This window comes from Salvia hispanica, chromosome 5, assembly GCF_029641045.1.
Source record: "Salvia hispanica isolate PSC_SH4W2 chromosome 5, Shi_PSC_v1, whole genome shotgun sequence".
Classification (NCBI taxonomy): domain Eukaryota; kingdom Viridiplantae; phylum Streptophyta; class Magnoliopsida; order Lamiales; family Lamiaceae; genus Salvia; species Salvia hispanica.
Genome location: NC_142696.1, coordinates 41,047,223 through 41,072,754, shown reverse-complemented (window position 1 = coordinate 41,072,754; position 25,532 = coordinate 41,047,223). Strand labels below are relative to the sequence as shown.

At 35.8% G+C, this 25,532-nt stretch overlaps 2 protein-coding genes across 4 annotated transcripts; one reads left to right on the top strand and one right to left on the bottom strand.

Moving 5' to 3' along the window:
- The first annotated feature begins 5,395 nt into the window (after positions 1-5,395).
- Positions 5,396-8,812, top strand: RAD23A (Rad23 UV excision repair protein family). Of its 2 annotated transcripts, XM_048082877.2 has the most exons (12): positions 5,397-5,594; positions 6,169-6,330; positions 6,485-6,523; positions 6,614-6,705; positions 6,785-6,829; positions 6,910-7,087; positions 7,169-7,291; positions 7,367-7,417; positions 7,573-7,620; positions 7,697-7,806; positions 8,334-8,418; positions 8,513-8,812. In XM_048082877.2, the coding sequence occupies exons 1-12, from the start codon at positions 5,529-5,531 to the stop codon at positions 8,627-8,629; spliced, it is 1,116 nt and encodes a 371-aa protein (XP_047938834.2). In that variant the 5' UTR covers positions 5,397-5,528; the 3' UTR covers positions 8,630-8,812. The 2 variants fall into 2 exon arrangements, with proteins under 2 accessions (XP_088914108.1, XP_047938834.2); XM_089057982.1 differs by having other exon boundaries at positions 5,396-5,594; positions 7,169-7,417.
- A 368-nt stretch (positions 8,813-9,180) lies between these two features.
- On the bottom strand, positions 9,181-13,302 carry LOC125188553 (Serinc-domain containing serine and sphingolipid biosynthesis protein). Of its 2 annotated transcripts, none has more exons than XM_048085483.2 (7): positions 13,155-13,302; positions 12,737-12,977; positions 11,990-12,229; positions 11,355-11,466; positions 10,764-10,938; positions 10,000-10,240; positions 9,181-9,659 (listed from the first exon to the last, which is right to left on the bottom strand). In XM_048085483.2, the coding sequence occupies exons 2-7, from the start codon at positions 12,918-12,920 to the stop codon at positions 9,361-9,363; spliced, it is 1,251 nt and encodes a 416-aa protein (XP_047941440.2). In that variant the 5' UTR covers positions 12,921-12,977; positions 13,155-13,302; the 3' UTR covers positions 9,181-9,360. The 2 variants fall into 2 exon arrangements, with proteins under 2 accessions (XP_047941440.2, XP_047941441.2); XM_048085484.2 differs by having other exon boundaries at positions 12,737-12,971; positions 13,155-13,291.
- Positions 13,303-25,532: the final 12,230 nt, after the last annotated feature.

Sequence of the window (25,532 nt, the reverse complement as noted above, 5' to 3'; positions counted from 1 at the left end):
ATTGTGTCTTAACCGATTTCTTACCTAACAATCCCATAAACTTGGGATACTCACTCTTTTTTTATAATTTAATTAGATTTCTTTTTATTGTACTATTATTCATTTTTGAAATATACATGTATCATCACTATATATAAATGTGTCTCAATCTAATTTATTTCGATGAATTCGACATACAATTGTGTTAGTACTTAGTACGTGTCGTGATCCGATTTGAGATTTGATGAGCTGGCATTTGTAGCAATTGATTAATGTATTTAACACATTTATTAAAGCAATTGCTACGCTGCCCTATTTATTTGTTTCATTGAATGATGATATGAAATGTAGATCATTGCCCACTGTACTTGAATATGTGTGAAAGGACGTGTATAAATATTAAGTGTTCGAAATGTCAACTTATTTAATATAAACATAAAATACCAAATACAATCATCCTAAATTTACCTAAACATAGAATATGCGGAAATTGATAAAGTTCTGACCGACCTAACTAAGTAACTATCAATGTCGATATCTTACATTTGGAATTTGGTTTTGGTCAGTATCTTAGTATTTTCTTATAAAATACTGTCATTACCCAGATTAATTCTTTGGTTTATCATTTATATATCTTATTCAAATTGTTAAAGTAACAGAATCCTAATGAGACAATTTTAAATTTGCTTATAACTAAATCATAAAGTATTTAATTTAAGTTAATTTGAAATATATACGATTTGAGTAAAATAGTACTAATAGGGAGTGATAATTTAGGTTTTACCATATAGTAATTTTGGTTTTATAACGTACTAATAATTTTAGTTAAATCAAAAATTAATTTACTCCATTTTAAAATGATCTCAATAAACAAAGTATTTTAATAATTTGAATAAAATGCATAATTAAATAATTTAATATGTTAGTGTCTAAATTTAAACTAAATAAAAAACTGACTAAAATTAATAAATTAAAAGTCAACTGTGAATCTTAAGTAGGTAATGGTAAAGCGTAATAATAATGTTGAAAATACATAATTTAAAAGTAAGGATAGTTTTGGTACAATATTAATAATTATTTTAAGTATTGTGCGAATATTATTAAAGTTCGTAGTAATATTCTTGGTACAAACTAAATAGTCTAGGATTAAATCGAATAATTGCCTACACATGCAGCACATGGTTACGTGTATATACAAGACATTATTATAGAGTTCTTTACCCATGGCTTATCAATTCTCATTCAACAAATTAAACACATACGAAAGTAACATTAATAATTGTTTTAGTATATTCCCACTTCCCATCTTTTGATCCTCTCAACTACTTAAAGCTAATTAATACTAAAACAACTGTACGTATTATATCATGTCAAGTCATGCTGTCCTAACCATATTCTGTTTTACATCACCCTCACCAGTATTTATATATATAATTGAGATATAAATTGAGGTTTTTGTTTTATAATTTATCATTGAATTAAGAAATACTAACAGTTACGGTTAATACTGTGAGCGATTTTAATCTTCTCCTCTTTGCCAACTGAATTTAAGAAAACAAGGCTCACATTCACAAATCAAATCAAACTTTTATTTATTTATTTTAATGTCACACCCACACAGTTAGCCAACTCATAATTATACTTTCGTAAATACGTGATTTTTTTTATGGTATTCTTTTTTCTTTTAAGTACTGTATTAAATTTATTTTTATGTCCAGTGTGTTACTCCCTTAAATTTTTTCTTTTTGTCATTCGATATGTAAATACTGGAGTATATAACAAGAATAAGAAAATCCTTAAAAAATATGGAAAAGTAAATATATTATGTCGACAAGTGGATAAAAAGAAGATTTATATACTTAGATTTTTTAGAGCTCACAAGATATATGAGTGGCACAACTGGACTCTAACTACCTTAGTTCAACAAGTTTAGGTAATTATAACTATGGGAAAATTGGAAAATTTTAGAACTCTTTATACTGAATTTTTTTTCACAATTATATTCGACGCATTTGAAATTGTAAATTATACAAAATTTTATAGCATATAAATCGCAGCATCATTTCCAAATGGCTCCGATTATCAATAGATGAAATTGAGACAAGGATGTGAATCCACGTAATCTACTTGTCAAAGATATTAAAAAACGATTCATGAGGAAATATTATTTTTGTAGATATTCAACTGGAGTGATTTAAGAATCAAATATCTTTCACTTTTTCCAGTAAAAGATGATAGCATGTGGAAAACTTTTACTTTTGTATATGTTTTATCCTTTAAAATATCATTACATAGAATTTCGTAGGTGACACAAGTACTATGTGACATGGCGTATACTCATAAATCGAAACACTCTATCTAATCTAACAAAATTTATGATAGAGATCTAACTTGGAAGCAAGCAAGATGAATCGTCCTAGAATATCTCATTATAGATTTAGGTTGTTACAAGTTTACTGCATAAAATCTCATGCCAAAAAGCAATAAATGTTTCATTTCTAGTGGAACGGAGTGAGTATTGCATTGTTATTTGTTACTGACCGAAATTCAAATTTGATTTCTTAGTTTGCTTAATTCGTAGTCGTGGTGCCCGATCTTTCATTAGTTTATTTTTCTTCATTTTTAGTGTGATCGGCGTATTTTCATGCACGTAACCTTCGAACATTAACAGTTGATTTATTAATTAAAAGATGTAATCATAGTAGTGTAATGATCTGTTGCGTGTCTATCATTTTGGCGATTGGACACATTACCCACTTTTCTCTCGGTCCATTTAATTTTAATATCTCATTCAATCTATCAATCTTATTCTTTTTCCGTCTTTTAAAACTAGAAATTATTTCTTTTCTAAACAGAAACTTTATAAATTTTCTATTTTATTAAGTGGACTTCACAATTCATTAACTCTATTTTCACTTTTATCCGCTTCCTCTCTCATATATTACTTTTTTTTCTTTTTCTCTCTTACTTTACCATTTTTTTTTTCCAATTGTATATTAAAACTCATGTCATTTCAAATATTTCTATTTTTCAAAAACGGTGGTATAATAAGAACAGAAAAGCAATAGAAGACATATACTATAGTTCTGCGAGTTACTGTACTATTTTCCTATTAGATCCGGATTAAAGCAGGTGTTCAAGTTCCCCCTTTCGTTGATAAATGATTCAAGGGATTAACCTAGTTGCTATCTTTTCCCTTTTTTTTTGTTTGGCAAGTTAGCAATGCTTCCATGTTCTGCTTTCATATTTTAGTTATAGGATATAGGGGTGGGTCGATACGATATATCGTATCGAAAACGTTGTATCGTGTATCGTATCGAAAATATCGATCGTATCGAAAGTTTTGATATAAAAAATTTCATATCGTTATTGTATCGATATTTCGATATATCGTTAAATATCGATATATATCGATATATCGAAAATTTTCGATATATATCGTATTTTCGATATAAAACGATATATCGCGATATAAGGAAATTCATATCGTTATCGTATCGAAAACTTACGATACGATATCGTATCGTATCGAAAATTCGATAATTTTTCGATATTTTTCAATACGATACGAGCGATATATCATTTTTTCGGTATTTTCCCCCAACCCTAATAGGATATTGCTAATAGTTTTGTTTGCTGATGTGTTTGTGTCAACTTGATTATATGAGAAGTCCCCTTTTTCTTGGATTTAGTTATTGGATTATAGGAAGCTTTATTTTGATGTATTGATTGAAAATTGTTCTGTTACGATTTTGTCCGACTATCTATACTAGCAGAGGCCTTTTTTTCTCTTTATTATAACAAAAATTAAGCTTATTTGATATTCCAATTGGATGTGGTATTGATAATTAGTTTTATTATGATAAATGCATGCCTACACTCGTAAAATATTAATATAAACTAGTACTCCATCCGTCCCGCTTTAGCAGTTCCATTGACTTTTCTGCCATCTTTTTATAAAAATTATAAAAAATGGTTAAAGAGGAGAAATGATAAATTAAGAAAAAGAATAATATAGAGAAAAGTTTTATCTACATATTGTCTCTATTACTTTACCATTTTTCCACTTTAACTATTTTTTTATCATTTTTACAAAAAGATGGCAGAAAAGTCAATGGAACTGCTAAAACGGAACGGAGGGAGTACTATACTACTACGACTTAACCATAAAATAAGTACTCCGTAGGATATATAGGACTGTGCCCACCTCATCTATATTTCGAGCAATCCAGCCTATTAGTTGCTATACTTTTTATATACCAAAAAGTCAAATTCAATTATATAGTAGTACTCATTAAGTTTCAGGTTTTCATCGAGATTAACTAGACACAGATAGTCACACAAACATATTACTACAATTAAGCCTATGTCATATGATTTTTTTGAAATATGCCGTTTTTCTTAAATGAGCTATAAATTAGGGAGGGTGGATATCATTTTCATCTGGAGAATTAGAATTAATTTTCATACAGAGAATGAGAATTAATTAAATAAATAAGAATCTAAACGTCATCAATTTTTTATTTTTTATTTTTGTATATTCCTGCGATATGAGAATACTAGCAAGTTGAAGGAAACATTATTATCTCTATTTGTCTTGCCTTCAACAATGCTACTTTAGTTTATATTGAGAATATTCTTTCATATACTTGCTCTACTTTACAGTGTGAAGACAAATGTAATTAATCAAAAAATAACTGCAACTAACACACCAAAAAACAAAACATACATGAAAACAATGTAGATAGTTGAGTCGAAGAATCCTGTCTTCCCAAAACCAGATACACATCTTAACTTTTGAGTAGTGCTCATAATTTGGCGTGTCGTTATGAAACAACTTGGTCTCGTAAGAATTGTACTGCAAACTAAGGAGCTCCAGCGAATTAGAACAACAACAAAGGTTGAGCTTGGACATGTTGTGAATTTGAAAACAAAAACCAGTATTCATAATTTCATGAGGGAAGTGAGTGAGTGGGCTTGTTCTGGGCTTTATGTCCATTCAGTATACATACAAATATACAATGATTACATTCACTTTCCTTATAACTTTCGAAAATGGATTTTGAAAAAATAAATATTACAATCATCTTTTATGTCTTGGATCAGCCACACACCATCTACTTCATTTTATTTAAGAGAAGTAAATATTTAGCAAAAAAAAATATAATCAAAGCGAGACACAACCACTTAATTAAAACTTGCAACTAACCTTATTTTCCAGTGTTTTATGCTCTTTTACTAATATGTTCAACATTGAAATTGGTTTTAAACAATCACAAAATTAAGATTAGGCGGGGAAAAAGGTAAATACAACTAAATTGAAATAAAATACTCGTATTAAAAAAAATGCAAGTCACGTGCAGCGGACGTGCCAAATTCAGTGTAAAATTGATTTGAAAACATTCAAGATTTCTTTGGTGCACTTTTTCATTCCCTCAAATCTCAATTCACTTCTCTCTCCTCTCTCGATCCATAGTGTGCTTCTAGGGTTTGTATATTTCTCAATAATTTAACATTTTTTCAGATTAAAATTGTTCGAATTCGCCGATATGAAGCTCACCGTCAAAACTCTCAAAGGCAGCCACTTTCAAATTAGCGTCCATGCTACCGATACCGTCAGTAACATCTCTTTCTCCCCTTCCCAACGTCAATAATAATTGCATTTTTAGTGTTGAATTTAATTTAAATTTCGAAGTTGTTTTTTGGGTCTGCATCTGATTCCACACTTTTAGCTTGAGGACTAGCCGTTGTTCTGTTGTTGAGGTTTTGTCCCTACTTTTTGAAATTATATTTGACAATGTGGGGTTGTTGATGACCCTTTCGTATTCAATTGCCAAAGAAATTCAGAGGAAAATTAGTAGTCATAGATTATGTCAATTGGCTTTATTCAGATTCTAATTGATAGAAGTTGAAATTGTTAAAGGGATTTGGTTTTTAGAGTATTTTTTAATTTTTGATGTCTAGTGAATCTTTCTGGGTTGTCTTTAGAAAAAAGTTATCATCTTGGTGCATTAACTCTCTGAAGTTTTCAACTTTTTGTGAGATTTTTTTTTGCAATTGTGGTGGATGTGTAATGTGTTTTTACTTGTGGTGATATGGATCTGTTATTTCTATTTGATTACCGTGTTATATTAGTGTTCTGCCTCATTGTTGTCGACTGATCAAGATCTGGATACTCATCTGTTCTAGATAATGGCTGTTAAGAAATGTATTGAAGATGTGCAAGGAAAAGATAATTATCCATGTGGTCAGCAGTTACTGATTTATAATGGGAAAGTGTTGAAAGATGAAAGTACCTTAGCTGATAACAAGGTCTCTGAAGATGGCTTTCTTGTTGTAATGCTAAGCAAGGTAACCACTTCGACTTAGGTTTTATGCTATGCACATATTGTAATACTGCAGTAGTTGTGCTGTCTGTGCCATCAACATATGATTCTTGAAAAAACGGTATACGAGCCTCACTGAACACCTTGTTTCTTTTTTTCTTTTTTTTTGACAAATACAGAGCAAAAGCTTGAGCTCAAGTGCGTCAACATCTTCTCAGGTGTTAACCTTGGAATGCACGTGTTTATTCCCTCTGTATTTTATTGTTGGTTGTGTTTTGAGACAGTTAACAACTTAATTGTTTCTGCAGCCTGCTTCCACTGCTACACCATCTAGTAATCAAGCTGCGCCAGTTAGTAATCCTGCTCCTGCTCCTGTAGCTGAAGCTCAACCATCTGTACCGTGAGTTGTAAAACATCAGAATTTGCTACATTAATAATGGTTATATATACATATTTATCATGTTACTTTCATTATGTAGGGATCCTAAGAGCACCGGACCATCTTCTGTTGCTCCGTTAGAAAAGTATGGTACTTTGTGTTTTTTCTACATGCTTGTTTAAATTTTCTGGATATATGGTAGCAATGGTTGTATTGTTGTTACAGTAACCAATCTGGATCATACGAGGAAGCTGCTTCCGGTTTAGTTGCTTCTGATAATCTTGACCACACTATTCAACAAATCATTGATATGGGTGGTGGTAGTTGGGACAAAGAGACAGTGAGACGTGCTCTTCGAGCCGCATACAATAATCCAGAGCGAGCTGTCGATTACTTATATTCGGTATGGCTTGATTTATCTTTATGTTTTACGATTATCTATGGTGGCTGGAATTTTTACTGAATTTTTGTTTTCCTCTATCAGGGAATCCCTGAGAGCACAGAAGTCGATGTTCCATTGGCTCAACCTCCAGTAGATTTGATAGATGCAACTGGTCCACCAGCTTTAGGAGGACCAAACTCGTCTCCATTGAATTTGTTTCCTCAGGTTCTTCATCATCCTGAGGCTGCTTCATATTTCTTGTTTTTCTCGTGTTTCTCACCTTCTATTGGAAACCTCCAGGAGGCTATTGCTGGTGCTGGATCCCTTGGTTTCCTCAGGAACAACCAGCAGGTGAGTTTATTTTTCACCATGGAATGGATCCTTTAAAATCTGTTGACATTCCTGAAATGCTTTTGAGATCCTATTATCTAACACATTGTCTATCCCTCTCAATCATCCTAAATGTTTTTGAGCTATGTAACTAAAGTTGCTCTGATTTGATCCAGTTTCAAGCACTGCGTTCACTAGTTCAAGCTAATCCACAAATTCTACAGGTTGCCTTTGTGTGACTTTATATTTATCTGTGTAAATGATTTCTTTTTCTTAGAGCTAGAATTATTTCTTTTACAGCCCATGCTTCAGGAGCTGGGAAAGCAAAACCCTTCACTCTTGAGACTCATACAAGAAAACCATCAGGAGTTCCTCCAATTAATTAATGAACCTGTTGATGGTTCTGAAGGGTGAGTACTAAGATATTGCTATATAAATCAGCATGCGGGATTTGGGTCCCGTAAGATTAACGTTAAATGTCTTACTGCTTGACCTATGCTTTGATCTGTTATCTGTGATATCTGGTACTATGTGAGGAGCCTGCAATTAGTATTTTTACATCATCATATTGCATCGTGAGTAATGTTCCCTTCTAAACACCACTTTTCCAATCGCCTCTCTTTTCCTCTCAAAATCTGCTTGATATGCTTCGAGCTATTTGTTCTGCTATATTTGGTAGTGTTGGGAGGTAGTTCCAGTCATCAGTTTTGCTATACCCCCCGTCATTGTGGATGGAGTTTCGTAAGTGTTTCACTTTAGCTTTCCCCTGGCCTCCTCTTTCACATGTCGATTTCTATATTGCTGTAAGATTTCCTTGCATATAAAAGTTTATGCATTCTACAATTTCAAACATGATCTCTTGCTGTAACCTGTGTGTTTTGATGTGGACATCTCCTTATACATATGCATGTAGACCTGAGTCTTTAAAATGTTACAGGGATATATTCGATCAAGCTGACCAGGACCAGGACATGCCACACGCTGTCAGTGTCACACCTGCCGAACAGGAGGCAATCGAAAGAGTATGAAACATGCCAAATGCCTTGGCTCCTTTATATACTAATTTGAGAATTGTATTTTGCATAGTAACATTACTAAACTGGCATCATTTTCTAGATGGAAGCCATGGGATTCAATAGAGCTCTTGTGATCGAGGCATTTTTAGCTTGTGACCGCAACGAAGAACTAGCAGTGAACTACTTGTTGGAAAACGCTGGAGATTTTGAAGATTGAAGGCGCTGACAGGTTTAGATTGAAGATTTTTTTTTAAGTTAACCACAACACGGTTGAAAGAATTTTTCCTTGTTATAGTCGCAACATTTTGAGAGATATACTACATATGTTTGGTGTTGGTTGAGGGTGTGGATTGACAATTTATTAATAATGCTGATCAACTAAAGCTTGTTTGCTTGCTTCTCCCGCCCTAGCATACTTGACAATGGATCAACTAAAAGAAAATTGTTTTTCGCTGTTTGATGGCCGGATTTGACAGCCGACTGTATATGTTGAACCGAGCTTTGCTACTCCATCCGAGGCACACTTAGTTGCATCTGGACCGTGCTAATTAAATTCTAATTATGATCAACAAAACTTGAATAAAAGCTGGAATGCATTAACGTGGCTAAAAATATACATTTCCTGATTAGTTTAGTCAGAGTATGAAAGGATTGGGACATTTTTGTATTAACTTGGCGAAATGCCGATAGCTTGATGCATCGTTTCTGTTGTATGACAAAACGAATGATGATAATAGCACTGCAGTTTTAAATTGGGCGCTACAAGACTTTCTAATACTTCCATTCCATATATTTAAAGCCAAATACTTGGTACTTATTTACAAACAAAATAAAAATCTGGAGCAACATGAAAGCACAACCAAATAGTACAAGTTCCATCGACAAATCAGCACAACCAAGTCATAGTTAATCTACACGCTTACATCCGTCTGGATTACATTGGTTTCATCAGAATTCTCTGTCGGGGAAGAGGACTGGTGCAACGAGGGACCAGATGAACAACGCAGCGGTAGCCCAACCAGTTACAATACGAACCCAGACGGACGGCCAACCTACATCGACCAACTTCCCGCTCTCTCCAACAGAGGTTGACCATCCTGTCAGCAGCATGGCAGAATACATGCTAGCTAGGGAGAAGATCAAGTGGAAAAATGAATACGAGTATGTAACAGACTTTTCTTTCTCTTTCTCTTTCTCCTCATAATGCTCGTCTGCCTTGTCCAATGGTAGCAATGGCTTTCCAGAACCTAAGCATGATGAAACCAAAAATGAACCATTTAAACAAGGAAAAAAAGATAGTGAATTCCTAGACATTGTTTCCACTTGTCTACCCCCCTGAGTCACTTTATTTTCCACTGAAAAAAGGTTCAGAAAATATGCAAGAGAAATGCATTGGAACATGCCTTTTGGCTAGAAAGGGAAAAAGGCATTTACAATTAGCAACCTACTCTAATGTGTAGAAGTTCAGTTCTTTTTTCTGGGAAATAACTCCAATGGGAAACAATTCTTCATGTGAATTATTAGAATGGCCAACTAGTAGAAAAACACTCATGATTTTATTGTGAATGAATATAAGAATTAACTAACCTGCTCTTGGAGAGCTTGGAGGAGAAAGCAACGTTGTAGAAGATCCGGCTCGGACAGCAGAATATACAACAGATAAAACTGTTGTGAGCAGCCCAAGGCCAAGACTACTGGTTGAAACTGCTCTAGAGTGCTTGTGAAGACCATTGCATTCATAATCCCTAGGTTCACTAGCAAGCCCAGTGTAGCAGAGGTACATGCAATATAAAGATATAACTGAAGATGGCAGAATGCTTCCGCTTACCTATTTCATTCAGAGCATATTAAGATCAGAAATCATAGCAATCTTGCATACTGAAAACAATAACTATAATAGATAATATTTCTATACTAACATGCAAAGCAACAGAGAGACGACTAGAGATGAGGAGAATAGTTAGCATAACAATGCACAAATTCATGAAGTGATGTGATGATTTATTTACTATCGGCATGCAACCACACAATTGACATACTCAAAAGCCAACATTGTTAATCCAAAAGAAATTCGTGTTTCAAACAAAAATTGCTTTTGGAAAGACACAATATAGGAAATCATATAATGACGAACAATGTCTCCCTTATATATCTGAGGCCAACATGAGAGTCTAGATAATATGAACACTACATCTTAAGTAATGAACAGATGTGATATGTCTATGGCCAAATTGTAAAGCATAAACAGTTGAACATTTTCCCAGGGCAATGCAATCCCAGCAATAGTTTATGATCACCATTTTGATTATAGAGGATTGGTTAATGTAACTACATAAAATTCAGAAACTTACTGATGGATGCAATGTGACAATAGTAAACACAAAAACGAAGATCAATGTTATCACAATGAAAAAGGTATTGAGTCCACAATCAACTCCGGATGGGGTAAAAAGATAGAAGAGCAGGGCTGAGAACAAAATGGATGCCACGTAGCAAACAAGTGAGACCACAAGTAATGCTACAAACCTGAAAAGCACAGAAAACAACAGTGAGTGAAACAAATTTGCTATAGGTATGTGTTAAGGGATAATTCCCTTAACAAGATTCCGGCGTCGTGATTGCGATCGTCGGAGGGATAAAAGGTAGTCGCGGGAGCTTTGCCCGTCGATCAAACCAAGAACAATACAGAATTGAAAGAAAAGCATGAAAATAAAATAGAAAGATAATTGTATTTCTGATTGATTGCCGGAAGAGAATAACAATAGCCCTATTTATAATACTAAAACTAACTTAATGAGCAAGAAATAAATATCCTAATTATATGGAAAGATATGGCAAATCACTAATTAACTAACTACATAATAATAATAATAATAATAATAATAATAATAATAATAATAATAATCGTATCAGTATGCAAATAAACAAAATGAATAGCTCACCAAAACTGTTCACCATATCCAACCCATTTGTCATTCCATCCATGAACAAAATCGAGTAGAAGTACAACTTGAACGAGAAGGAACAATCCCGATCCAAACTTGGAAATTGACTCTGCATTTATAATTCAAAACTAATCAGGAATAATATCACATCTAGACAAGCTATTATGTTACTGGTTTCCTTTACCTAGATGTTTTGTTGAGTCTAGTGATAAAGTGATTCAGGGATGTTATTTGCATTGGTGTCATTAATTAGAATAGAAATTATAATCATATAGTTTTGTATCATTATAAACAGAACTTCCGTAATCAATAGGAACAATTCCTCTTGTTCATGTTCCTTCCACTTGTAGGTAGAATTCAAAAGAATTTAAGCAAGGTCTTCGGCAAAATAGAGACAATGTTTATCAACACAAACAAGTTTTGTCACAATATTAAGCAATAGGATCATCTAGATATTCTAATAAATTTTTTTGGATCTCTTAGCTCAATTCTAAGTCCAAATAACAATGTGCATCCAAGGCAACAAGAAAAGTCTGTTATTCAAATTGCGTTGAAAATTCAAATTTTGACCTTTGTGGAGAGCACAATGATGGGAACATATACATAATATGGTCCATAAACATAAAATGTACCATAGAAGCTCACGATCCCATTGGGGAGAAAGAACATCAGTATCACCAAAATGCACCAGCAAATTATTTTCATCATCCAGCCCCCATGGTGCAAACTATCCCGAGGATCCTTCTGGTTCTTCACACCAATCATAAAAATGGCAAGCATGGTAAAGAACAAGAAATTTCCCAAGCTCACTCGCAATACTGCGTCTGTCTCAAACCACTCTCTATCTGGAGTTTGGTGAAAATGATTGATCCCTTAAAATTTTTTACAACACTGTCAGATAACACTGCATCACAAGAAGTAACAAAAAACTACATATTAACAGAAAATGTAGCCCTTCTTCCTCATTTTTTACAAAAACCTTCAAAATTTTGTTTAGCTCATCCCTCCCTTAAGCTCCATTTGATTCAGAATAGATTAACTCAAGTTTCCAAAATTAAAAGAAACACAGAGCAGTGGAAGTAATCTATACCCATTATATTAAGGACTTCCCTTATCATTTCCCAACAGAAGTACAGCTAGAACATCAAAACATGGACGACACAAGAACCCAGATGGATAAATCGAATTTATATATAAAACTTTTGCTTACATGTAATTTGAAAACTCTTAACTGACTGACTCAAAATCACAATTTATCAACATAAACATATCAAAAGGGGAAAAAACAATGCACAGAGTGTTGAGCTTGAGTTTATAAAATTCAATAATACAAAACAAATTGAGTTCCCAAAATCCAATGACACAAAGGAAGCACTTACAAGGAATCTTCTCCATGAGGGGAGCAGCAACCTCGCGAAGAATCCACGAGACAATCAGCGAAAGCGCAAAGAGACCACAGTAAGCAATGCGAGCCGAGCGCCGACTGATCCCTGACACGACCGTCCGGCACGCGTCGCAAGCGCAAGCAGCGCAGCATGATGCTAGGCATGAAGCAGCCCACATCTTGCTTCTATGCGATGTATGATCAACTGGTTTTTCAAATATATGTAATCCCTACAGCTACCAAAAAATCAAATTGACCGATCAACATGAATTCAATTCGTCAGCATCAATCAAGATAAGTCGGAATCGTAAAACCCTAGGCAAATTCAATCAAATTCAAATCCAAACGGATAATTCAACAAATTTTTACTACCAGAAAATTAAGCACACGCAGATTGAATGGTTCGATCATACCTAACCGGGCGAGGAGGAATGGAAGATTGAGAAAACGCGTGTCAGCTGCAGAGAAGAATAATATGATCAACGTCGAATAGCCCCAAATCATGTTTTCCATGTACTATGTATTTATATAATACATAGGACCCCGGAACTTCTATGTTATTCTGAGATGACCCCAGAACGGGCCCTTTTGCAAAAAACAGAGAGTGCCTTGGGATGACCGATGCAATAATAGAAGCCTCTCGAAATTGAGCTTTCATTGTTTAAGATATTTTAATTTGAAACCCAAATCTAAATTAATTCTACATTAGCAGAAATAAATTAATTCTACACTAGAAGAAATTATGATAGTTATCTAATTCTCCCATTTTTCCGCGGAGCAAAATTCATAAAACATCGCCACTTTATAAATTATAGTACTCCACTATTTGAAGTCTATTACTACTAGTATAACTAGCCCCGCTTATTCGCTGGTTCTGGTTCTAACCGGACCGATTGATCGGTTAACCGATTTTAAATTTTCATATATTTTAGAACCGGAACCGGAACCGGAATTGGAACCGGTCGGTTCTGGTTTGGAACCGGCCAGTTAAGAACCAGTCGATTCTGGTTCCGAATCGGAACCGATGTGAAATTTTAATCCGAATTTATTTATAATTTTAAATAGTTCAATACTAAGAAAAATAATAATCTAACATCTAGAAATATAACAAATACTGCAATACCTAAAAATTTAAATAAATACACAAAAAATACAAATCAACAATACAATAATATTCATATATTGATAAAAGTGATGTCAAGTGTAGTAGGTCGGACTAGTTTATGTTAGCAATTTATAATGCAAAAATAGGAGTTCTAAACTTTAGCAATTTTTTTAAAAAATGAGTTTTAAAATTGAATTTTAGTTTCTCTTTATTTGGGCTAAACAAATATTCAATGAAATTTCCAATACTATTGAGATTTATAACGAACAGTTAATAAATTATTCACCAACAAGTTAAAATCGCATGTTAAATGAATTGTTACATAAATTTGTTATAAAGTTAAATATCTATCATATAAAATGATATTGTAGTTGTAAAAGTTCTTTTGGAAATTAAAAACAACTTATGATGTCCTACTCATTATAGATAGTTCATAAAAAATGGATTGTGGAAATAATTGTAGATTCAAAGTATCACGGTGCAATCATTTTAAATACTTCACAAAACAGAGCTTGCAAATCTAACATTGTTTAAATCTAAAAATCACTCAATGTTTTAAATTATTTTACTTTAATTCAAGATTAATTCAATTAAATTATATTTATTAGTATATTAAATTAAAAAAAATAAAATTGAATTATAATCCGGTTCCCGGTCAGTCCCGATTTGGAACCAGAACCGGTTTTATTTAAAGAGTTGGAACCGATACTGAAACCGGAATCAATTTTTCCGGTTCCGATTACTCAATTAACCGACCGATTTCGGTTAACCGAAAATCGGAGAACCGTTTAAGCACCCCTAAGTATAACACAACAATAGTATATGTTATTTGGCCCAATTATATATAGAATGAATTATACACAAACTTGTCATCTAAAATACTCCTATATGGAATAAAAGACCGAAATTCTCATGATAAAGTATATGGTCATTTTCTGGCTTGTATTTGACATTATCAAAATGGCAAAATTAGTTCCTGCTGAAAGGGTCAACCTAACGTTTCGGTCACTAAAGTTTAACCCAACTGTTTGAAGTTCAAATGCTAAGAGAATCCCTAGCTCCATCCCAAATTCAAGCCCTAAGTCCTCTTCACATCATCATTCCCCAATATTTGGGCCCTAGGCCACAACTCTTCTAACCCTGCAGGTCCCAACTCGGGCCACAACTATTAAATTGCACTATTCACAACTCCAACCTATTTTACTCATAAAATAGAATATATTGAACAATTAAAACCGGGAAAATTCATTGTTTAGTCGAAAAATAGAAAATTACAACATTGAAATTTAAAAATTCCCAAAACCAAAAAAAAAACATTAAAACATAAAGTCAATGCTGGAGAACGTTGGTCCATGTCCAAATTTCTTCAATTAGATCCGCTTGGAGGCGAGTGTGTTGTTCTTCTTGGCACATCGCTGCTGAACGGGCTATGACATTGCGCACGTCGAGAGAAACACCCTGCACGAGCGGGTCGGTGACAGTGTAGCTACTGCTGGTGCTGGAGAGCGGATCTCGCTCCACAAAGTGACATTTTCTCCCTCATCCTCAACAATCATGTTATGTATTATGATACATGCATACATGATGTCGGCGATCAGTGGACGGTGCCAACCACGGGCTGCTCCCTTCACCATAGCCCAATGCTTGGAGGACTCTAAATGCACGCTCTACATCTTTCCGAGCCGCCTCTTGCTTTTAGGCAAACAATGCCCTTCTATCTGTTGTCGGACATGTGATGGTCTTCACGAACACGGGGCCATCGAGGGTAGATCCCATCTGCCAGATAGTATTCCATACTGTACCGACGGTTGTTGGCCGTGAACTCTACGTTCGGCGCTTGCCCGGCACACAAGTCGTTGAACAATGGAGACTCGTTCAACACATTGAGGTCGTTGTTTGACACAACGACACCAAAGTAGGCATGCCAGATCCAAAATCGTTGGTCGGCAACGGCCTCCAACACAATCGTTGGATGTGTGCCCTTGTGTTGGCTAGTTTATTGTCCTCTCCAAGCCATTGGACAATTCTTCCACTGCCAGTGCATACATTCGATGCTGCCCAGCATCCCCGGGAAGCCATGGGTCTGCTCGTGCATGTTCACCAATTTGCGAACATCATCGGTCGTTAGCTTTCTCAAGTATGTATCCTTGAACGCTTCGACCACTGCCCGACAGAATCTAGCTAGGCAATCGCATCCAGTTTGCTCGCTCACATGGAGACACTCGTCAAACATATCTGCAATTGTTCCGTAAGCGAGTTAGCGTAGGGGGGATGTGTGTGCATTTCTGCAAAGTCGATATACTTTGCCGCCTGACAGCATCAACGCATTGCACGAAGTACGAGTCACAAGCAACAACTGCATTGACAATGCGCAAGAATAGAGGCCTCCGCATCCGGAACCGACGGCGGAACATCTGATCACTCCATCGAGGATCTCTAGAAAAATAATCCGTGAAAAGCCGCAAACCAGCTTGTTCACGGTCTCAGTGGATATACATTCGAGTACGTGGTACCCGGACGTGTTGTTCGTTCCACGCTTGAATAGCAGCTTGGAAACGTTCCAACTCGTTGTTGATTTCTTCCTGGATTATGGGCATTGCCAACTCTAACATTAAAGCCATTTGAGCTTCGATTGCTCGTTGACCTTCACAGCAAGGAGGCATTTTTCAAATTTTATAGTGTGAGAGAGAGAAAGAGAAATGAAATTGAATAAGAATGAAAATGGATGGAGTGGTATTTATAGATAAATTTTCAAATTAAAAAATATATATATAGTAATTGAACTTCAGGCCCGGTCCGACCCGAACCCCATATAACGTCGGGCCGGACCGCATCGTGTCACGTCCCGTCTCGCTTAACCCTTTGCCGGGCCGGATCCCGAGAGCGGCCCAGGGAAGCAACTGCGACATCGAGACCGTCCCAGGCCGTGACTCTCCTCCGTCTAACGCATGGCCCGGGCCGGGACTCGCAAATTGCGGCCCGTCCCCTAGCGTTTGGGATGCTTTAAACTAATCGGTCTAACCTCCACAAAAGTTTGTTTGATCTTATCTATAACTATCTAAAGTAGCAGTTGTGTGGATATTCACCAAACTGCCACTATGATGCATTTAGGCGGGAAACGCATCTATTGGGCGAAAAATGTTGAATTAGAAATTAAAAATTATTAATAAAACAAATGATTTTACTGAAGTGGAACACATGAAATGCTCTTACAGAAAAGTTTTCCATATCCGAGGCATGTTGCTGAAAAGTAATGGAAAAGCATCAGGGATAGTATATAGAGGACTCTGTTTACCTTCCAAAAAAATTATGCTGAGAATCAAAACATCATTATTGGGCGAAATGGCTGTCCAATCCAATAGAAAGACAATAGCTTACTAAAGAAGTTTAGCAATTATAAATACTGCTATAGCATTTACAACAACTATCATATTACAATAAGAAAATTGAATTGAGAGGATGTGAAGAAAGTGGTAATAAGAGCACAGTGGGAGGGCCGCGGCCCTTGGCTCGGAGTCGCCCCAGGCGCGGCGCCCCACTACGGAGGCGAGGAGATGGTGCGGCCCAGGGGGGTGGACGAGAGAGAGTCGAGCTCTCGGCCAGGCCGAGGCCCTTGGACGCGAGGTGCAGCTCGCCACTGCAGGGAAGCGAGAGGCGCGGCCCTGCCCAAGTGAGATTTTTTTTTTTTTTTTTAATTTTTTCAGTTTTGTGCTAATTTATGGAGAGGAATTTTGGAGAAGATGAAGTGATATGGAGAGAGAGGAGGACGATGGTTATGGAGAGAGATATAGAAAAATTATATACATTAATTTAGCATTAATTTAGGAAACAAATCAATCTCTAAGACTAAATCCCTATTACATTGGTCAACTTTTTAACTAAGGATTGTAATTTCAATTCACACCCTAATTTCAATAAATGTATTTACTTGTAATTATCAAATTTTTTAAAATTTATTTAAATTTTTTATAATTATTATAGTCCAATAATTTTTATTCTAATTAAATTAAAAAAATATAACAAAAAATGCAAAAAAAAAAAAATTTTAATTGGTGGCCCGGAGGGCCAATATTGTAGTGGCCAAGTATTCATGGGCAGGGCCAAGTTTGTTGGGCATGCCCAAGAGGGCCACCATTGTGGACACTCTAAACAGCCTGGCCGGTTGTGGTGAAGCAGGGAGCGGCGAAGCAGGATGGTGGAAGGAGAGGCAGGCGGCCGATGTGTGGACGGCAAGGCAGGCGGAAGGAGTGCCTACGAGGCAGGGTGGAACAAGCGCCGGCGAGGCAGGCTGGGGTGCCAGCGATTCAGGGGGGAACTAGCGTTGGCGAGAGACTAGGCAAATGTTAGAGTTTGTATACTAGAAATCACCTTTCGAGTGATTGAATACTGTTAAAACTCTTATTTTATTTTCCAAATGAATAAACAAATTATTTTGTCATAATGTTGTTATGTTTTACATTTAATGGATGTTTATTACATGTTTAAATGTATAAGTAACTTAACAAAGTCTAAGTCTTTGTTTTAGTAGACCGGTTGTGGGCGTCGTTCACTTTAAGGTAACACGGTCAGTTCTGAACAAAGAAAAAGAAGAATTTCACAACCCAGATAGACTTAGACTACCTATGGTGAAAGGTTGCAATCTCAGTCCAATTATTTCTAAGCCTTACTGAAATAAGATGACGTTGGTGTGGTATTGCACTGAATGGATCTAACAGCGAGACAGTCTTTATGCTATCTACTAAAAGACGAGGTCTTGTAAATTATTATTTCTTAATCAATGTACGTTAGCATTGAGCATACGGTATTGATTATGCACTACTTTGACTTACCAAATGGTGCGGGTTTTTCGCAACCTAATAAGACTGATATATTGGGTAGTGGTAATTAATATCTAGCGGTGCTAGGATTGCTATTATGTTGAATCGTGCGCGAGGTGAGTTTCGTTTGATAACATCCTCAAGAGAAGCTTGAAATAAGGTTTTATTATTCGAAACCTAGCTAGTTGGAGTTTAATTACTCTATGAATAATAAATAAGATTTTCTTGCTGAGTCCTCTCTTGGAATAAATAAGATATTAATTAATTAAGTCCATAGCAGACAATAATTAATTAATGGATGTTTCAATCTTAAGCGCGGGAAATAAATATCAAGCAATGGAAACCCGGAGTACTTATAATTTTGGATATGGATGGGGAGTGCAATATTACTTCTGTAGTGGCTGCTCGTAATATTCCAATTATAAGCTTATATTAAATTGGGTTTAATTTAATTAGTAAAAAGCTAATTGGAGGAGCCCATATCCAAAGCCTTCCATAGATCCCTGTCTAGGCGCAATATGTGACTTAATATAAATAGGAGAATAGAGGAGACAGAAAACACACTTATTTTTACTCAAAATTTTCGTCCCCCTCTCTCTCTAGTAGAGGACGATTTTTCTCTCCTTCGGGGGATAGGTTTTCCGTCTTCTTTATTTAAGTCCTAGTATACTGATGAGATCAGCCCACCCTGATATCAGTTTACAGTCCGGGAACCAGACAGAAGATCCGTGGTTTTGTACTAAATATCTTCGCGTGGAGAAGGCGCTAGCTATCTTCGATTCTTTGGAGAATCATCAAGGTATAATGGCTAAACCGTAGAAAAGCATGTTTTAGGTTCCAATTAATTTAAATCATGTTTTATTTGAGTTATGAGCATGATACATGTGATAATTGTGCGAATAGAATTTGTCTAAATAATCTGCTAAATAGATCAGAATTATTATGTAATTGATTTATGTGAGCGTTTCCGCTGCCAGTACCTTCAGCAAACGGGTAGGGGGGTGAGGAAGGCGGCAGACATGTAGGGTTTAATTAAAATATTAAATTTATTTTTGTGTATGATTTTTACATCTTTTTTCTTTGCTAAGGCGTCAAACATAAAATTTATTACTCCCTCCGTTTCACTATAGTTGAGGCGAAATTTTTCGGCATGGAGTTTAAGAAAGGGATGTTGAGTGTGTTGAATAAATAGATAAAATGAGTAAGAGAGAGAAAAGGTGGAGAGAATAAAGTAGAGAGAAAAAAGTAAGATAGAGTAAAGTAAGAAAGAGAAAATAATTAATATATATGAAAATGACTCAACTATGAAGAAACTTCCCGAAATGGAAAAATGACTCAACTATTTGAGAAAAATTACTGTTATGTAAATCGATGACATGCAGCTTCATTTTTATTGTCTGATGGAAGAATAATTTATTCTCGCTTTAAGATTTATATCAATGTAAATGGTGATTTTACTTGCAATTACATTAAATTTATTTTTGTGTATGATTTTTGCATCTTTTTTCTTTTGCTAAGGCGTCAAACATAAAATTTATATTATATATAAAAATTACTGTTATGTAAATCGATGACATGCAATTTCATTATTATTGTCTGATGGAAGAATAATTTATTCTCGGCTGGAGATATATATCAATGTAAATGAAGGTTTTACTTGCATAATTGAGGTGGACAAAAATGATAATATGGCTGATAAGGCTAATTTCATGCATCGGTGCGAAAAAAAATGTTATAATTTGCTGGGTCTAACACTTTTCCTAAGCCAGGTGTGTGAAGAAAATCGCTAGATCAAGGAAGTGCTGAAGGAGATGGTCTAGCAAAGGAAAGGAGCAAAGTGAGCAGGAATTACAAGGAAATTGGCGTGACAGATGAGTCAATAGCTGAGGGCATCAAAGTCTTATCTATACCTCGCTGGGCCCCACTCAAACGCCTATATATAGAAGAGCATGCAACGCAAGAAATCATCACTTTTTCACTCTTCTTAGTTCACACACTTTACACACACACTTGGGAATGGATCTGGGGTAGTCGGGAACGGAAGGTTACTTTTTTTTAGAAAATTTCGTGGTTGGCAACACCGTCCAAGTGAGGGCGAAGATACAATTACTTTTAATTTCAGTTGTTTTGCTTCTTTTTACCGTCGAACTTCACTTTTGGGAGTCGACCTTGATGATGATGATGCTTATTTGTTTTACCGTTTGTTGATCTGCGTTTAGCAGTTAAAGTTCAAGTCAATTTGCATAGATCTCTCTGCTGTTAGTTTATTTCTTCAAATGTTATGTCGATCTCTGTTTATTTTGATGTTGAGGTGTTTGATATGGAATTTGGTGACAGATCTGTGGTTGTTTGAGTATTCGGAGTTCCTGGCTTAAATCTGACGTGATGGAGGGTTTCTGTTGTTTGGAGTTCATGTCGGACGCTTGGATCCGGAGTGGATTTAGCGTCTGAGGTTGGATTCGACGTGTGGAAAGATAGTTGTTCGATAGATTCTTTTTTTTCTTCTTGATTTCTATTTTACTTCGTCTAGAGTATGCAGATCTGTTTAGTTCTTCGTTTGTTATGCATTAATTTGATTTCAAGTCAGTTGCTCTGTTTTAATTTTGCTTATGTTGCTTTCCTTAAGAAGTTTTATGCAATTTGGTTGTAGAAGACGATGTCGCTGTCAGTTAGTACGAGAGTTAGTTATTCTGCCAACTTTTCATTCGTACCTTGCTTTTTTCAGACATGGTCCCCATAGTAGCTTTATTTCCTAGGTCTAGCAGTTAGTTTAAGAATTTTTAAAAGTTCCCAAGTCAAGTTAATTTTGATTTTCCTCAACCCAAGAAAATGCGTGGCAGCAGCCAACACCAAAAACACACCCAAATTCTTGAACATGAGTATTACGCATCCTTCTCTGTGGGATCGATCCCTACTTCCCTATGCTATGTTTAGTAAAGTGGTTGAGGGTTTTTGAAAGCAGTTCCTTGTGTGTCCGGCGACTGGGATTCCTCGCGTTCAACGAGTTCCTAGACCGCGTGATCTAGTGGATTTGCTGGATCTAGGGAACCTGTTATTCTCTATTTCTGAATATTCACACACACACAAAGTATCAAGGCTTTTCAATGGCGTCGTGCGAGACTAACGATTAAAAATAACCATAATTTATTTGGAGGTAATCATTAGATGAAATACCTTATTTACTTACTATTTAAATATTTTAGAATGTATATTATGATTCGATAAAATACCCTTATTTAAGGTAATTTATTTTAGTGATAAGATTTTGATATTTACCACGTGGTATGTAATCTTAGAGACTTTTGGATAAAATGAAATATATTTGAAAATCTAAATAGTTAGGGCATCAGCAATGGAGTGAAAAATAGCCCGGACTATGCAGGCATGCAATGGGGCGAACTATTGCCCGGACATTGCGGATGGACGTCCTAAGCCTCGCCCCATACACATGCCCTATGTATAGTCCGAACTATAACCCGTCATTGCGGATATAGCCTGAACTACGGTTTTCTTTTTTTTTTTTTTCTTTTTTTTTACTATTTTCCAGCCTATAAAAATATTTTATCTTCATTTCTCACGCTCCCAATCTCTTCCGATCTAAGTTGTGTGAGCAATTTTGGTTTCTTCTCACAAATCTCAAATGTATTAAATTTTGTTTCAAATAGAAAATCTTTTTTTAAGAGTAGGACTACAGGATCATTTTCTTTTTTTAAATAAAATATATGTAATGATTATAAAAAATTATTGTTTACAATTTGTGTTCATTAGTCGAAAATTATTTGGTCCGTGCATAGCACGGGTGTTAACACTAGTTTAAGAAAGACGTCAGTGTCGACTACTTGTGTGAATCTTATGCCGGTCTTGTAGTAGAGTAGTAGTCCATTTGTTCAAAAGTAGATTCACACTTTTCATTTGTTCTATAAAAGATGTAATTTTTTTTAAAAAAGAAAAACTTCTTTCACATCAATATTATAAAATATATTTCCACTTTTTATTTAACACACGGAAACAATATTGATAAAAATCTTGTGTCAATATTCAAATGTTGTATTTATTATGAAGCGGATCTTTTATTTGATATTTGAGATGTATTTTAGGAGTATTACTTATCTCTTTCTTCTCAAGAGTCCTATAAGATTCAAAGTACAACATTCAGCCATATTATCATAAGTTCGTGGCTCCCTAAATATTTTGAGTCTTTTTTATTTATTTATTATTGTATCATACAAGTAGGGCTGACAATTTTTGACACGACACGATGACACGACATGAACCGGCACGAAATTAATGGGTTTGGGTCAGAGCTTATTGGGTTCATGTCCTTATCTTGTCGACCCATTAAGGACACGAAAATTTCGTGTCGTGTTCGTGCCGGGTTCATGTTATCCGTTAACAATGCACGTTCGTGTCGTGTTCGTGTTATCCGTCAACAAATAATATTTTAATATTATTAATTCTTATTATTTTTATTTTTCAATACTTATTAAATGACTCTTACAATCTCATTTTTCAATACATGTTGTTATCGTGTCGTGTTGACCCGAAATGGTTCGTGTCGTTAATGGGTTTGTGTCGTGTTCGTGTCGTGTTCGTGTCTGAGGGTAGCGGGTCGTGTTCGTGTTCGTGTTTGAGGTTTTCTTAATGGGTCGTGTTCGTGTTTGTTGTTATCGTGTTCGTGTCGTTATCGTGTCGACACGATAACGACCCGACACGCACGATTTGCCAGCCCTACATACAAGCCTCTTACAGTATTAATGTCAATTGAACTTTATGAAAAAAAAAATTAATAATTGGGCTGTGAGGGAAGAGGTGGGTGTGCGTGCGTGAGAGCAGCGGCGTGTGAACGTGTGTGGCTGCCACTGAGTGACAGCAACAGCAGCGGTGGCTGCCCCCGTGTGACAGCAGCGTGGCTGCCTTGTGACAGCAGTAGCAGCACGACCTTTCTTCCTAAAGTTGAGTTCTTTATCTCTTTGTTATCTAATTTCCATCTTGAGTTCTTTCTCATTGGGTAGTGGCTATGGTTGGTTATTACTTAGTGTTGAGAAAGATGATGAAAGCTTGGTGTTGTTGGCACTTGCTCTAGAATTCTAGTACAAGGATGATTTAGAAACAAATACTCTATGTTGCTAGATTCTTGTTATGAAAATGGTATTATTTCAAGGATTTCTATGTTTGAGCATTCTATGTTTCTTTAAACATGTACGGGTGATAAGGCTAATTTCATGCATCGGTTATATGATGAAAAGTCACCATTTACTGGGTCTAACACATTGTTTAAGCCAGGCGTGTGAAGGAAATTCTCCAGGTCCAGGAAGAATTGAAGGAAGTGGACTAGCGAAGGAAGAAGGCGAAAAATGAGCAGAATCGAGGAAGAAAATGGCTAGACGAGGGGAGTCCGAAGCTGAGGGCAAAGAAGACAATTCACACAAAAAGCCTCTGCTGGACCCATTTTCACGCCTATATAAGGAGGAGCATGCAACACACATGATATAGACGATAGCTCTCAGCTCACACACACACACGTACTTGGGAAATGGGAATTCTGGGGTAGAATAAAGGTCTAATCTTTGGGAAAATCTGTGCAACACCGTCCTCAAGGAGGGGGAAGATACAATCATTTACTTTCCAGCGTTTATGTTTTTGATTTCTGTCGAACTTCGCCGTTTCGAAGTCGATTTGTTCGTTTTGCTACTTGCTGTTTATCTATGAATTTTATTTCATGTTATGATGGTGTTGATTCTGTGTTGATTTATGTTGATTCTATGTTTTGAGGAGTTTGTTCCGGAGGTTGATTGTTATTCACTTTGTTGGATGTTTGCGTACTTGATCTGGGGAATATGAGTTGGTCTGTAGTTGTTGTTGTTGATTTGTGGAGAATTTGGTGAATCTGTAGTTATGGAGATGATTTAGACCGGAGTTTGTCTCGGATGCTTGGATCCGGAGTGAATTTAGCATCCGAAGTGTGGATCTGAACAGGGGAATTGAATTATGCATGGATTTTGAACTTCTGCTTTCGTTTTTGTTTTACTTCATCTAGGAGATAGAGATCTGAGTTTTTTTTGTTTTGTTTCTCGGCGTTTTTTGACGTCCGATCTGTTGGTCGCCGTTGAGTTGCTAGCATTGTTCTGTTTTCATCATGTTTCAGTTAAATTCCGATGATGCCTTGCGTTTTGTAGGTAGTTCGGCTTAGAATTGGTTATTTTGCAGCTTTTTGGTCGTACACTTCTATTTTTGGAAAAATGGTCCCACTGCATGCATCGAGTCTGTCTAGCTAGATTAGGTAGTAACATTACTAGATCTAGGAAGTTGGTTTGAAGATAGTGATGATATAATGTCAATCTGTGTTACGTGGATGTTTTCCTGTTTCTAGATCTAGAGATAGTTCAATTTCTTTTCCTCTATCTAGTATAAGTTCCTCAACCCAAATTTGCGTGGCAGTAGCCAAACCACCCAAAAGCCCTTTAAATGCATGATTTCGTATCTGTCCTCGTGGGATCGATCTCTACTTCCCTATACTAATTCAAGTATACGCGGGTTGAGGGTTTTGAAGTGATATACTGTGTGTCCAACGGCCGAGATCTTTCAGCGTTCCGCGAGTTCCTAGACCTTGTGATCTAGTGGATTCTCTGGACCCAGGAAGCTTGATATTCCATATTGTGTACGCAGCTAAAAATATCGAGAGTTCAATGGGCTAATGTTATGAAAACACTTTGAATACATTTGATTTTAAAGTTAGTTTTAAGAGAGAAGTCGTGCCCATGTATAAAAAGAGTGTAGCAATGGTATTAACTAAGAGTCCTATGTTCAAGGTCTAAGTTGGGCATGAAAATTGTGAGAGAAGCTCGATGCATAAATGTTGCTAAATTGGA

What these genes read in the sequence shown, in the direction of transcription:
- LOC125188553 (XM_048085483.2), bottom strand. Translation starts at nt 12,920, where the DNA reads ATGTGGGCTGCTTCATGCCTAGCATCATGCTGCGCTGCTTGCGCTTGC. An exon ending in TTGTCACATTGCATCCATCA is followed by an intron (nt 10,241 to 10,763) that starts GTAAGTTTCTGA and finishes TGAATGAAATAG; the next exon opens with GTAAGCGGAAGCATTCTGCC. An exon ending in TCCAAGCTCTCCAAGAGCAG is followed by an intron (nt 9,660 to 9,999) that starts GTTAGTTAATTC and finishes CATCATGCTTAG; the next exon opens with GTTCTGGAAAGCCATTGCTA.
- RAD23A (XM_089057982.1), top strand. Translation starts at nt 5,529, where the DNA reads ATGAAGCTCACCGTCAAAACTCTCAAAGGCAGCCACTTTCAAATTAGC. An exon ending in GTGCGTCAACATCTTCTCAG is followed by an intron (nt 6,524 to 6,613) that starts GTGTTAACCTTG and finishes TTGTTTCTGCAG; the next exon opens with CCTGCTTCCACTGCTACACC. An exon ending in CCTGTTGATGGTTCTGAAGG is followed by an intron (nt 7,807 to 8,333) that starts GTGAGTACTAAG and finishes AAAATGTTACAG; the next exon opens with GGATATATTCGATCAAGCTG.